At 31.8% G+C, this 15,916-nt stretch overlaps 1 protein-coding gene across 1 annotated transcript; it reads left to right on the forward strand.

The window, feature by feature from the left end:
* The first annotated feature begins 6,458 nt into the window (after positions 1-6,458).
* On the forward strand, positions 6,459-13,666 carry LOC148229488 (uncharacterized). Its single transcript, XM_088196722.1, has 4 exons — positions 6,459-6,542; positions 8,478-8,639; positions 11,094-11,201; positions 11,264-13,666. Exons 1-4 carry the CDS (start codon positions 6,534-6,536, stop codon positions 13,412-13,414), a joined length of 2,430 nt encoding a protein of 809 aa, XP_088052848.1. The 5' UTR covers positions 6,459-6,533; the 3' UTR covers positions 13,415-13,666.
* The last annotated feature ends 2,250 nt before the right edge of the window (positions 13,667-15,916 follow it).

The raw sequence follows: 15,916 nt of genomic DNA on the forward strand, positions 1-15,916 counted from the left end.
ACTACGTAAATCAACTTTGAATCTGTTCTCGGTCTAAATCTAAAGGACATGTTTAATGTAATATATAATACACCTTTGCTTATTTTTTTTCGTATTGAACTATTAAACAAGTTACTTTTACAGCAAAATGTCACGCGAAATGAAATACGTATAAAAAATAGTGTGTAAAAAATGTTACATTTTAAAATGTTACGCTTGCATATAATTATCTAAAATACTATAAACATCGGCAGTGATTTGTGGTGTACTATGTAAAGGCGCACGTTAATAAACGTTTGCTATTTGCATGCGAATTTGCAAAAGGACGAAAGTGAAACACACCAACGCTGCATAATGATTCGATAATGCGATATCTTTAGTAATTTATTAACCTGGCGGCAATTGCACTACTTTTCATTGTAGACTTTTATGTATTTTTATCAAGGATATTATTATGCGTGGCATTCAAACAAAAATATACGAAAGATTTTATTTTATCATTCTAGGGCTGTGAAAAATTAAAAAGTACTCACAATTTATGGTTAATAACGTTTATATATTTATATATTAATTGATTGTAAAATAAGATGTGGTATTCATATATCTAAGTATATCTTTGAGTTACGCAGTGCTTCACGTAATATGTGTAAATTTTCTTTCGACGCCCACTCGAACTCATTACAAGTTCAATGGAAGGTTCTGTGTTTCTGAATATATAAATGAAATAGTAGTATTATTAGCTTGGATTCAGCTTATATAATATGTATTATCCTTTACCTGGCAGAATTATCCGATAGTCAGGGCCAGCCCGAAAATATTCAGCGTTCCGGGTTTCTCTAAAAAAATCATCTGGAATTTTTTTGTACATTTAGTAAGGTGACCGACCAAATTTTTGCAAATATCAAAGGATATAATATCACACAAAGAAAAATATTATCTCGGAAATTTTTGTTCATCTTGCGAGTGCTAAAAAAAGGTCGTTTCGTAAATTACCGCTGAAAAACTACTCTTTGTTTGGAAAGGTCGCGCGCTGGATTATATATTCTACCTTGCGCATATTATTATTGTTTTTTACCCTTGGTTACCGATCGCTGGAGTAACCAACTGGTGACCATCCTTTCTTTTTTGAGGCATTAACACATTTCGTTGTCAAAATTTGGTTTAGATTTGCTTCATTAGATTCTCACTTATTATAAGTCGTAATATTGTTATAAAAAGTGTTTCCACTCCGACGGTACGATTTTATTGCTTTTGACGTGGACTTAACCGGAACCCGGGATGACTTAAATTTGGCCACAGAAATGTCATTTAATTATTTAATTTATTTGTTTAGAATAAATTAAGACCATTGTGACCCCAATGCGTCACGATGGTCGATAACAATAATTGTATTATCTAATATACAAAAAATGTATATATACATAATTAGAATAATATCCAAAAAATAATATAACAAAACAAAAAATTATGAAATATCAAAATTAAATGATACGAACTGAACCAGCTCCTCATAGCTAACATTAAACAGGTCAATGTGTAATGCCAGCGTATTAAGGAGCCGGATGGCCACAGCCATAGGCGAGTCGGCAAGTGCGGACGTCCTAGCCCATACGGCCATCAAAAGAGAACGCGATCGTAATTCTCGAGAATAGCTGGATTGTCGACAGCGACATACAACTTTCTTCGAGAAGTCAGCGAATCGTATCCCAACGCTCTTAAAAGAAAGGCGCTGGGATATAAGAACGGATAACCAAATGTCCAACTGATAACCAAACCGAATGGATAACCAAATTAGATTTAGGGGCCGTGACATGAAAGTAATTTGGAAGCATTGGTTTAATCAACTTTTTTGAGTAAGTGTATTACTCCAACTAATATTTCGCTCATTCTGGAGTACCACAGAGATACAATTTGTGCCCGCTGTTTTTCAATCAAATTTCGCTGTTTTTCTCTTGACTACAGTCTTTACAGTAATTTTTCATTTATATAGTCACATTGCAAGCCTTTAATTAAAAAAAATCATATAAAATACGGTGTTAATGCGAAATGACGTAAGTCGATACAACGTTAATCATTTAATACTGTACACTTAAAGATTAAAAGATTTTGTATAACTATTGAAAATTCTTTGCATTTATGATGTATTGCAAAGGTGTTACTGAATAAAGCAAATCATTAACATACAATTGAAAATTTGTACCTATTTTTGAATAATACAATTTTTAATTTAAACATTATTTATTATGACAGCCCTGATATGAATGAAATTAGTGTATCCAATAATAATTTAAATAATATAAAGAAAAAGAAGTATAAACTGTATGGACTGTATTGTATTTTTTTTATTGACCTTAGTCGATCGTTGACCATAACTAAAAGTTTACCGTCCAGTTCTGAAAAAAAGTTAACGATGATTATTGATCGGTAAGGGGATGGGTCGATAGGCGCATAGAAACGCAAAAAGTTCAATCACAGTGCGGCCTTGGGTGTGTTTTAAAAAAATAACTCTACAATAAGTACAAAACAAAGACGGCCGATGACGGCTGCCATTTCGGCCGTTAATTTTGTTCAGTAAATGCCACTAGTTGATCCAGTTTGAATTTACGCGTTCGGAATTCGAAAACAATTTCACATACTGTAAAGACACAAGTGGAAGCGCTATGCAAAGAAAAATATTTTTTCTAGTTATTATAATATTATATATTTTTCCCTTTCTCCTTTTTTTTATTAAATATTTACATTCATAAGAAACACACTATTTTCTCCATTTCGCGTGATACATTAATTTAAATGCATATAATTAAAATAAATTCTAGGATCTTGGAAATCGAGAGACAATGATTTGAATTTATAAATAAAAAATATATGTGGCAGTATAATATTATATATTATTATAAGCATTGTGGTTATGTATTTATTTTATTAAAAATGCACTTGGAACGACTGTACAAATGGGTGTATCTTAAATCCATATTTATCCGCGGTGTATTTTACATATTGAATAGGAACTCACCAGCCATTAGTTTGAAATGTGCACATGTATATATGTACATACTTCATACATACATATATGCACCTGATGTATGCACATAGAGAGCATAAAATCTATACTCTATAAATCTTGCGGAACGTTGCGAAGACATTAATTTAAATTCAAGCACTGTATAGGCAACTTTTCTTACTGTAATGATTTACGCGGGAATAATATGATCGTTAGCGATATATTCGTTATTAAACTATAAATATTTTAATAACATAAATACGCACGCGAAGAATGCTTATTATTTATATTATTTTGTTTTTTATGAAACTGCTTCATTATGATGTCTTGAAAGAATACTTGGCGATGAAGTTAAAAAGATAGCGTTTATGAGCTTACTATATTTATTATCCTTGTAATCCTTATTACTATCACGCTGTGCAAAGGCAAATCTCCATGTATTAGTAATATTATTTACAGCGTCCTCTAATTATTTTAATTATGTTAAAATACATTGTAAACATATGATGAAATTTATATTTAAAGTAAATCATTCGATTTTTTATGATAATAAAATCGGTTATTAATGTTATGAAGTAATAATAATAGGAACATTAATAGTAATAAAAAAGCAAATAAATATAATAAATATCAGCGAAGTAGTAAAAAAGGTTATCAGTGTTATTACTGAGAGTAATTAATTATTGAGTATATTACATGTTTAACTTATTTATTAAAAAATCTCTCATTTTCCGATCTATATTTTTCAAAAAGTTGACTTTCGGTTTTATTTTCTTTAATAATTTTATGCATGAATTGACTGAAATGTATCTGGGTGCAGCACGACTTGTTATAATTAGAGGCGTAGCTAGATTTTTGGCGCCATGGAAAATTATTTGTTGGGTGGTAATTTCTTAAAATTCGTAAAATATAATAATTAAATAGAAAATAAAGAGTGATTGTATTTTTAGTGTGAAACGAGAAATATTAATAAGAATTTGTCATATACTTGTTTTCATCAAATTATCTACATACACTTTTTTAAACCTTCATGAATAAAATTAGGAAATTACACAATTACACCGACTTAATGTAACGCGAAAAGTTTGGGCAGGAACTACAAATTCTTCGGTAAGCTTTGATGTTTGCCATTTTGGAATCTTTTGATTAACATACGTATTTATTTAATAGTAAGTGTTATTGCGGTAATTAAACATTTTTACAAGGGTTTCAAACTGAAGTTAATTTTTTTTAGTTAAATTAAAAAAAATAAGAACCATAAATATAATATATGCGTTGAGTTAAACATTGTACTGATATCGGCAAATTTCATAAAAAAAATAACGTTTGCATGGATAATTATTACCCATATTTTTTTCAAAATAAAGTTCTGTGGCCAAATTTTTATAAGAAAGGTAATTACAAATTTTCGCGCTAAGGCCAAAAATGTCAAATGCACGTATTCAAAATGGACGACTGACAACTGATTGTTATAAACAATAGGCGTTTTATTGTAATTTTCACATTTCTCCTGATTTTGATCTTCTCGCAGTCGGTTATATTAAATGCCAACCAGATCCCGAATAGCCTTGCATGTCCTTGCACAGCTCGCAAACGCATGTTCGCGGTCGTTGCCGGTGTAATATATCGAAATTGAATCGACAACCTGGCGTGCACTAGCGTTGAATTATAGATGCGATTTATTTTGCGGAATCGCCATATGTTATTTATTCGATTTGAATAAGCGTTAGCCTTTAACAAATACCTAAAACACAATATATGCAAACGCTTTAAAGATATAAATACTTATACATCACGCCCATGAGAGTGCGGTGCCTATTATGATTTTCAACGCTTAATATGTCATTTCAATACGTGTAATAAAATGTAATGGTGCAAGCGAATATTTTGTCACACCAGGAAATGCGCACAGGTTCAAGGACGATCCGGAGGCGTTGAAGACGAGATTTTTTCTCGGTGTCGCAATTATTCGTCAATTATAATTTACATAAGTACTAATAAGTCACAGAAAGAAAAAAATAATGCAATATGGTTTTTTGTTATATAATTCTTATTTTATTTTTTATTTCTTGAAACATTTTCAGGAACACATACAATAAAAAATAATAAGATAAAAATGCAGAAGATTGTAAAAATATATAATAATCTATAATTATAAATAGTGTATTACAATAATATTTAAAAAAAGTAAAATAAGAAGTCATTGATTTTGGTGTAAGTGACAATATAGTCAAAGGCGCTTAAAAACATACTAATGTTTTATTGGTCAAATTATTTATGTACAACTTATAGAAATACGGTCACGAGATCAATTAAAAAATTATGTGAACATATAAAATGTCAACTAAAAGAGGATATAAATACATGCATAGCCCTTTCTTACAATTCGATGAATAAACTGATGGATACTGCACATTATGATATTTATTCAGATGGTATCCAAAAATTTAATATATAAACTTGAGGAATATTTTTACAGATCATTTTAATTACATTCCATTGAAAAATATGAATTACACAAAAAATTTAAATAATTACATTTGTAATATTTATTTTGATAATATATTAGATAAATTGCATTTCGCTCAGTGAACGGCCTTGAAATTATACATCAATAGAAAGTGTTTTTTTTCAAAGCATTAACAATTCATAAGATATAACTTATATCATAAAGGTATTAAAAAGCCAACCTGTAAATTATGCTGAAAACTACTAAAAATTTGATAATAAATTATTATAGAATGGTTGGTGATTATTATTGTGTATGATTTGTGGTTAAAATTAATTGGGTATGAGTTTAGCAGCACACTCCGAAAAATGCTCCGGTTTTTTGTACTTATTAAATGACTCAACCAGGTTCTGGTTTTCCCCGTTTTACAAATAAGGTAAAGCTAATATTTTTACGGACTTTAAGATCAACTAATACAGTTTGTAGAGCAGATTATATTATTCATATTCACAATCTTTACTATAATATATATATGATAGGGTGTAATATAAAATATAGTTGAGAGCCACTGAAGTGCGACCAATACAATATACGATCATTCCGATCGATCAAATTAATTGCTTTCATATTAAAGGTCGAACGAATCCCTTATGGCTGATTTATTCATACGACGATTCCTTGTCTGATTCCGAACATCCCATGACATTTTTGCGCTAAAGCTGTGCATGAGCATGCTCGTCCTTTCGCGCAATACAATGGCAAAAATGGCAAGAATAAATAAAATACGGCCGCAAAAGGGTAGATAAATCTGTAATGCCGCTAGGAACAAAGCGATTTAATATCTAAAATTAAAAAAGCTTCTCGTTCGACCGCGTCTGTGGAGAGAGAGAGAGAGAGAAAAACCGAGGACCGCTTCTTCAGCGTCTGAAGATCATTGTCGAGTACACTGGCCATCGGTTTTTCTCGATCGCGGCGGAGGACAAGTCTTGCCGGCATATATAAAGATCCGCATCGTCTCTTCGGAGCATCAGTCTCGCGAAGATCATCCCCGGAGAGTTCTGGACATAATATCCAGTAGCACCGGCCGGTTGAGATCAAACGAAAATGAAATTGGTATTTATACATTATTTTTTGTTAACTTTCCGTACTTTTGAAAATATTTTTATTTTTTATTTATATTTTAAAAAAGGGGAAATGTTGATTACGCACTAAATACGTAATAAATACTACAGTATTATACTATATTATATTGGTTACGCGTGATTTATAAATAGTTTTAGCTTAAGAATATGGCATATAAATATTGCGTTATGGCCAAAAAAAATATTTCGCGCTGTCATTTAAACTGTTTCATTAGCATATTTAGATATTCATCGGTTTTTTAACGAAAATACGTAATTAAATTTAGTTTCGTGTTTTGTATTATAACATATATATTCTAACTGTGCGTATATTACACATAAAAGTACATTTCATAAAATTAGTTTTAATCATTAGTAAATTTATTATTAGCAAAAATATTTTTTTTAATTATTTATGGATCTTGGTTATACTTATTGCTTTATTATGTTATTAGAAAAGAGCGTATAATATCACACTTTTATTTGTAAATTTAAATAGATTTTTTATAGTGTTTGTAAATAATTTTATTTTAATATAAATAATCGAATTGTGGCTATTTTAAAATATGTATAAATAATATATTTATATACCAATGGTTTATATCACTTATATACATAGATTTATGATATTATAATTTTTTTTATTGACATGTTTCTCAAAAATACAAATTTAATTCAATATTTCTAGTTTTACATATTGCGTAAATGAAAGAATTCTTTTTCTGTATAGTATATCGCTAAAAGAGTAGTTTTTCAGTTTTCATAATAAATTTTCTTTTAAATTCGGCAATAAAAACTACAAGTTTTTTAAACATGCAATTAATCTAAATATTAATTATGAAAAAAAAATTATTTACATTATAAAAAAATCGCTATATATGTGAATTTATTTTAAATTATAATTAAGACCATAAAAGGCGAAATTCGATTTTATTTTAACGTATGAAATACGCTCTCCTGAAAATAAAAAAAAATGAAGCATTGGCTATTGATAAACAGACACAGAACCATATTATATGTCATAAACTTATTTATATAACTTATATTTACAGTTGAATAGGTTATTTTTTTGATCATACAAAAAATATTTCGAATATAGGAAAATACGTAGTTTTTATGAAAACTAGTATTATATCAACGTTCATTTCTAGTATATAAATCTACTGTTTATTAATGATATTAATCTAAATATTAATAGTTCCAAATTTTTACTTTTAGCCGATTACCTTAAAGTATTTATTAAAATAGATTCCATTAAAAATTTATAATATTGATGTTGTAAATCTATATAGTAAGACATACCCCAATATCGAAATAGATATTGTGATATGTCTTACGATACGCGCACTAATTGAAGAGCTCTAGGGCACTGTGTGCCTTGTATAATTACCTATTGCGCAGTACACTTGAGCATGATTTTTTGGTTTAGTTACCAAATAACACAAACAACTCACTTTTAATAGAAAATGTCTAAAAAGGTTTATCGAATCTAAAAGGTACATGAGGGTATATAAGTATTATCCATTTTTATTTCCCACAAAATTACTATAAGGTATGCTGTGATATGATTTCCTCCAGTTGCATCGACGAGTATTCTTTGAAAAGCACTTCTCACAGGCTGTCGGTAGGGAATATACACAATGCGGAGATTCTGGAAGAACTTTTTGTGTGCCACTTAATGATTGTTTGAAGCATAGATATTTGATTTTTCAACCATCTGTAGAATAGTATCGATTTTTTAATCCAGATACTCGCAGTTGGTGAACGCATTGTGATATAGCTATTATTCTATATAATATAAGCTAATTGTTACTGTATATATGTTTCTATGTATGTTGTTTTTTTTGTGCAGTATGCATTAGCAAGTGTATAAATAAATACTAGTTGTATTACTTATATCTATATTTGGATTTATTATTTTTTACAGTTAATCTTATTATCCGTAATTGGGGCTGCTGTCTCAAGACCTAGTATTGGGCATCACGTCACATACGCCAACGATGGATTGAGCTACAGTTACTCTTATCAGACTCCTTTGATTCATAATGTAGTCCCTGCCGCCAGATACGTCCACACCGTTCCAGCACCAGTAAGTTTTATTGCTATACATATGTATTACAGTATATAAACGATGTTATTCAATATATAATGTAACTAGTTTTGATACCTGTTAAAAAAAATGGCATTGGATGACCAGTAGCATGGGCGGCACCTTCCGCAGACTCCCTCAAAGGAGGACGTTTGAGATCCAATTTGCTTCGTTTTAGATACTCAATATGTGTGTATACTAAACCAAGGTCGTCAGCGTTACTTAATCAGATCACATAACCAGTTTTTGGATTCGTAATGCCATCTCGAAACCAGTCAATCGTCCTATTTGAAAATTATCCTTTTAATTGATGGCAAGGCGTGATATTTTAATATTTCGTAGCAAGGACGAATCGATGATAACGCGTATATAATTTAATATTTATTGCGTTTATAATATCTGGTTTTATTAATGTGTGTAAATGCTTAAATTGCATGGGGCGAGGTGATCGACGTGTAGGTGTTGAATGCGCAAATTAATTGATACAGTTATAGAATACGGAATAAGAGAAGGTGGTCATGATTCATTTTTCACTACAGGGAAGTAGTACTGCATAATCGTTTGAGATTAATTCATAAGTTTCATACAATACAAACTGTTATTTAATATAATCTTAACGATTCAATCCACATTATTTTATAAATATCATTATTTTAGTACATTTTCAACATTGATATAAGTTAGTAACTAATGCATGAAAAACATTTTCTAACGTGATTGAGAGATCAGAATTATTGATTATTATATAAATTTAATTCCGATCGATAATCACAGATTAGTTTTTTCTAGATTTTACTGATCTCGATTATAATGAAATCGAGCTAGGTCATGCATAGTGACATTTATTGACTGTATTAGGGTTTAGTACTACGGTGTCTTACTATTTATATTTTCGTATTATCATTCTAAAAAAAGTTTTTTACCTAATTGAAAATATCTCCGGTTCTTAATGTGTGATTGTAAAGTATTTTATATCGAATTGAAGATAATTAAATTTACTAACAACAGTCTAATCAACACTTTTCAATCAGATCATTGGTTTAGGCACTATTTATGAATTTATCGTCGATTTTAGGTAAATTTTATCAAAATTAAAAAAAAAATTATACTGTGAATTACACAAAGAAAATTTTTTTTAGTCCCGGTTTAATTTGATAGATAATCTTTTGCAATTGACCTACTAGAATCGGATACATTTGCAAGTAACTAAAAACATTTTTTTTTTCAGAAAAAAATATAATTTCTTAATTTTAGATATATAATATAATTTTGGATTTAGTGCGCGATTTTACATAATAAATGATTGTCAAATGTTATGGGTAAGAATTTTTGCTAATTTTGTAAAATTACACGTATACTCAGTGTGCATAATAATATGTGTATAGTAATTTCCTTTTAAACTTGAATGCGAAAGGCATCGGCCAGAGACCGTAATGGGCAGAAAATCATTTGCTATACCTGCAAGGACGCTCTGCGCTATGCATAAAATACTGCTTCTAAGGAGCTATTTATTTTAGTTTTAACTGTCTTAAATGCAATGCTAAATAAATATAAATTTATAAATAGTTTATGCAAGAAAATACACTGAGCAGACAAATACAACAAAATTTATTTATATGAAAAAGTATGCAGTAATTTCGCTTCATACGAAGTAAAAAAAAGTATTAATTTACTACATCAATTAAAATTCAACTGCATTTGAGTCTGAAACAGATCACTGCTTCAAAAGTGGCAATTTTCACGAAAATGTCCGGATGATATTCATCTTGAATACACCTAAGTATATAACATGTATTTACTTAGCAGTTATTTCTCAGGGCTCATTAAAAGTTACTCTTCGAAGATTTAGAGGACAAACAAATATATTAACATAGGGTTAAAACTAGATAGGATAAATATATGTAGATTTAAATTATTACAAAATTCAGTGAAATTCTTTTAAATTTAAAAACCGTTTCATGTTGTCCGACTTTACAGTGTTATAGAAAAAATGGTATGTAAAAAATCACATTCAACATTCCATGCCCGATTTTGTATCGAATTTAAATCATCATTTCCATGGCCATTTTTTGTCATGTTATTGTCGTTTGTCATTTTTTCCATACGTTCAAAGCTTTGTCAATCTAATAACATGTACTCAATATTTTCCAGACAATGCAACGTTATATGTATATTTACATATCAAACGCTGCAATTAGACACACACGTTTATTATATTTTTGTCATATTTTCTGTATGATGCAACATTGAAATACGACGTGAATCATCTAGTTCTCGATCTGAGGTCGAATAATAATTAAAAGAAAATTTGTTATTCAAATATTCGTCAAACAGGACTTCCTACTCGTTTGTACTGTATAATATTATATTTAAAAATAGCTCGATACTTCCAGAATTGGAAGCAGTAATCACGCATATCCAATTGTGGTGCCTCATGTTTGATTTTTTTTACAGGTGGTAGTCGGTCCATCGGTGAGATATTCATATCAAAATGTGGCTCCAGCTACTGTACACCTAGCTGCTCCGATTCTCGCTAAAACTATTCAACCATCTCACATTCAGGTATTTATCTAGATCCTACACTAACTGAAAAATATATTTATACTAAATATAAATATTTATAGATTTCAGCTGATGGTTTCGTAGTAGACACCGCCGAAGTAGCCAATGCGCGCGCTGAGCATTTGGCCACTTACGCCAAGGAAGCTTCCAGAGTTGGAGTTTCAGCCGAAGATGAATACGAATCCAATTCCGAACCGATTGTCGTTCCCGAAAACGATTCCGTTGAAATCAAAGCTTTCGAACCAGCCAATATTCAAGTATCTGAAGATGGACATGTTTTGGACACCCCTGAGGTAGCCCAAGCTAAGGCCGAACACTTGGCCACTTTCGAAGCCGAAAAGTCTAGATCTGGTTATGAAATCTACAACGGAGCTAACGTGTATGCTTACAACTTAGTCCAACCGATCCATGCGACTCAATACCACATCGCCGCACCAGTAGTAGCCGCCAAGGCCTACGAAATCGCCGACATTAAGCTTTCAGCTGATGGACACGTTTTGGATACTCCAGAAGTAGCTCAAGCTAAAGCCGAACATTTGGCCCAATTCGCCTCCGACGCTGCAAGAGCCGCGGCCGCTGGAGGAGACGAAGAATCAAACGAAGGTCAGGAATATGCTGAAGAAATTGAAGCCGCTCCAGTCCCGGCTCCCGCTCCGGAAGTCGCCTTGAAATTCGACGACCCACCAGCTAACATCCAAGTCTCAAGTGACGGATTTATTCTCGATACCCCCGAAGTAGCCGAAGCCAAAGCTCTCCATTTACAAGAATTGGCCAAAGCTGGACCTTACGACGAATCGCAAGAAAACAGTGGAGCTGCCGTAGTAACATATTCTGCACCATCTTACGTAGCGTATCAAGCTCCAGCTTATGCCACACAAACCAGATGGGCAGGACCAGCAGCCGATATCAAAGTCAGCCACGACGGATTCGTACAAGACACAGTAGAAGTCGCCCAAGCTAAAGCCGCTCATTTGCAAGAACTTGCCAAAGCTGGACCTTATGAAGAATCACAAGAAAACAGCGGAGCTGTCGTAGTAGCTTACAATTCACCATCTTATGTAGCCTATCAGGCTCCAGCTGTAGCGTATGCCACTCAAACCAGATGGGCAGGACCAGCTGCCGATATCAAAGTCAGTCACGATGGATTCGTACAAGATACCGTAGAAGTCGCTCAAGCTAAAGCCGCTCATTTGCAAGAATTGGCCAAAGCCGGATCTTACGAGGAATCACAAGAAAACAGCGGAGCTGTCGTATTAGCTTACAACGCCCCATCTTATGTAGCCTATCAAGCCCCAGCTGTATCTTATGCCACTCAAACCAGGTGGGCAGGACCAGCGGCCGATATTAAAATCAGTCACGATGGATTCGTACAAGACACAGTGGAAGTAGCTCAAGCCAAAGCCGCCCATTTGCAAGAAGTAGCCAAAGCCAGTTCAGAATCAGAATCCGCTTCCGATGAAGGAGAATCAGTAGTAACTTACAACGCACCATCATACGTAGCTTATCAAGCACCGGCTGTAGCTTACGTAGCTCAACCGAAGTGGACAGGACCAGCTGCCGATATCAGAATCGGTAATGACGGATTTGTCCAAGATACCGCTGAAGTAGCTCAAGCTAAAGCTGCCCATTTTCAGGAAGTAGCCAAAGCTGGGGTACAATCAGAATCAGAATCTAATGAAGGAGCTTATGTAGCGTATACATCTCCAGCCGTCGCTTACGTAGCTCAATCTAAATGGACGGGACCACTCGCTGACATTAAAATAAGCCACGACGGATTCGTCCAAGATACCGCCGAAGTAGCTCAAGCTAAAGCCGAGCACTTGGCTACCAGGGCTTCCATCATGGCCAACTCGGATGTCCGTTACGCTAGCGGTCAATACCTTGCCGAAACCTCTGAAGTAGCCGCCGCGAGAGCCGCTCATTTGGCTGAACACGCTAAAGAATCTGCAATCCAAGAGTCCATCGCCAAGTCTGCCAAGACTTACAACTACGGACAGTTGGTTTACAGCGCTCCAGTGTTCAGAACAGTCGTTCCACAGAGCTACGCATATTCTTACCATCCAGTAGCCTACAGGTATTTGGGCTTTAGATACGCTCCAGCCGCCCACGTCGCCTTCACACCAGACGGTAAATACCTCGCCGACACTCCTGAAGTAACAGCTGAAAAGATCAAACACTTCGAAGCTCATGCCAAGTTGGTCAAAGGATGGTAAATGATAATGTTAAAATTAACGCCGATGCAATGTGATATTATAAAAAACGGTAGTAACCACAATAGGATATTTATTCATAAAATTGTATAGTCAATGATCACGCGATGGTGATATAATGAAATATCGAATATTATACATATTGTATGTAAATTCATTTAAAAAATTGAACTCAGCGCAGTTCGAAAAAAAGAAAAAAAATCATGATATAGCAATTCATTCCAATGAATGACAAAAATATATAAAAAAATAAAATATAATATTAAAATTACTATTGCGTTTTTCTTTGCATAAATAATCTTAATGTGACATACTATTATTGATTGTTAAATATTTGTTTTATTATTCATACGGAATAATTAGGAATTAAATTGTAATTATGATATCTATCTTTAATCTGTATATAAACATTGATAAAGGGTTCATTTTTATTTTAAAATACATAGATTTGCGATCTTGGCATTGTATACTGTACAGTTATTACGAAGAAACTTGAAAATTTGAAGAGTATACATTATCATATTTAAAATTTGTTACTAATAATAATCATTTTATTGTTCAATAATGATCAAATGTAGTTCGAATCAACAGAATCCGAAGATATTTCATACATAAAGAAGTAATTGTAGATAAAAAATATTTTTCAAGGAACATTGTAATTACATATTAAAAAAGTAGAAAAATAGATGTTTTTATGTTGGGAAATATGCAGGGCTGTAGAGTCGGAGTTGGGAGTAGTAAAAAATTGACTGACTCCGACTCATTTTTAACCACTTTCAACCCCAAAAAATATTTTTTTAATTTTTCGTCGTGAGCCATGCGTTTTAAGTCGGTAATATGAAGTAAACAAAAAATCGAATATCCAACAACAGCTGATCGGCCACCGGCGTGGTCACACGTAGAGACATACAATGGCGCGGCACTAATCCAAGCGAACGACATCCAGGGTCAAGTTTCTACACTGGTCATATTTACATATGACATTAGAAATAGTTTGCATTTACTAATTACTTTCACACTTAATACGCTAACACATAATCTGACTCACATCCTGTTATACAAATTCAGATCTCGACATCGTTCTCTATGTATAGAAAAATCACGTCATCAATTATGTTTTATTCTTAGTTGTTATTCACATGAAAATAGATAAATAAAAGAATTAAAAGTTAATTTAATATTTTTAAGAAGCACAGCCCTGTAAAGATGCAAAAAATGAATCTACAAAGGTATTATGTTGCCCTACTTCAATTATTGTGCAACAATATAACGTATGCTTAATAAATTAGATAAAATTACAAATTAGTCCAGCTAGAGTATTTTTAAATAAAAAATATTATTACTAGTTGTAGATATTTAATAATAAATAAATATGTAGATCAGTGTACGCCACAGCTTCCAATTTTTACAAATATACATTCGCGCGTGCTAGAGCCGAACCATAAGAAGAAAGTCGTATACGTCGCACGAAAATACGATAGTGTGCTGTTTTTGTTTCTACATACGCTGCAATAACGATTATTATCGAAAAACTGCAGTATATTATGCACTCGATTTAAGATGTGGACGCTCATTAACACAGTATTTGTGAGAAATACCTATAATATTATGGGGTTTTCCTTTTTTATTTTAATTTGTTTAGGAAAATGTAAAATATCACTTTCGTACTTATTTTGTTTATTTATTATCATTTAACTTTTGTGAATCTGCTAGCATGTGTACAATTATTTAAAGTAAATAAGTATGTGAATGTATTTGTAAAGAAGCAAAACAAAGATTTATTTACACAAATCATTTAACAACTGCTAAACTATTTTATCACAAAAAAATTTAGAATGATGATAAAAAGTTGGCAATTCATTAAATAAATTAAGCATGTAATCTGTATTCAGATTTAGTTCAAGAAAAATTAGAAACAGAATTACAAATATTTAATAACACAAAGAATTTCATCATTTTAGTGGATTGATTGCATCATTAAATTTATTAACTTAAGAAAATTTATCAAGGGTGAAGATGCTCTCCAACTTTAAAAATAATAAAGTATTTTTTAAGAAATAATATGAATCAAGAGCGATTAACAGCTCTGTTAATGATTTCGATTTAAAGAATCCTAATTTCTGAAATAAAAAAATTATTGAAAGGTTGAGTGAAAAATTATGTCAAGCCAAAAATCGAAGAATGGACTTCATATTTAAATAAAAATTGTTATTATTCCTTTTTAATATAAATTTTTCTTAAATAAAATTTGTATTTTTTCATTAAATTGTAGCATTGATAATAAACATATCTTAACTTGTAAATTACACATTGGATATTAATCAGCGCCACACTAGTACAGTTATATGTAATACATAGTCTACAACCTATTTCTGTAACATAATATTATTATAAATAAAAATAAATAAATGCAATTTCTAAATGTTTTTTACGCTAGTAGTATGCAGCACCCTATGATTTAATGCCACTAGTCGATATACTAAAAATCTTTATTTTTATACATTT

The sequence above is a fragment of the Plectrocnemia conspersa genome, unplaced genomic scaffold (genome assembly GCF_051122295.1).
Source record: "Plectrocnemia conspersa isolate PC_06_02 unplaced genomic scaffold, ASM5112229v1 ptg000011l, whole genome shotgun sequence".
Classification (NCBI taxonomy): domain Eukaryota; kingdom Metazoa; phylum Arthropoda; class Insecta; order Trichoptera; family Polycentropodidae; genus Plectrocnemia; species Plectrocnemia conspersa.

Coding starts and splice junctions, on each gene's coding strand:
- LOC148229488 (XM_088196722.1), top strand. Junction 8,640..11,093: donor TCCACACCGTTCCAGCACCA/GTAAGTTTTATT, acceptor TTTTTTTTACAG/GTGGTAGTCGGTCCATCGGT. Junction 11,202..11,263: donor TTCAACCATCTCACATTCAG/GTATTTATCTAG, acceptor AAATATTTATAG/ATTTCAGCTGATGGTTTCGT.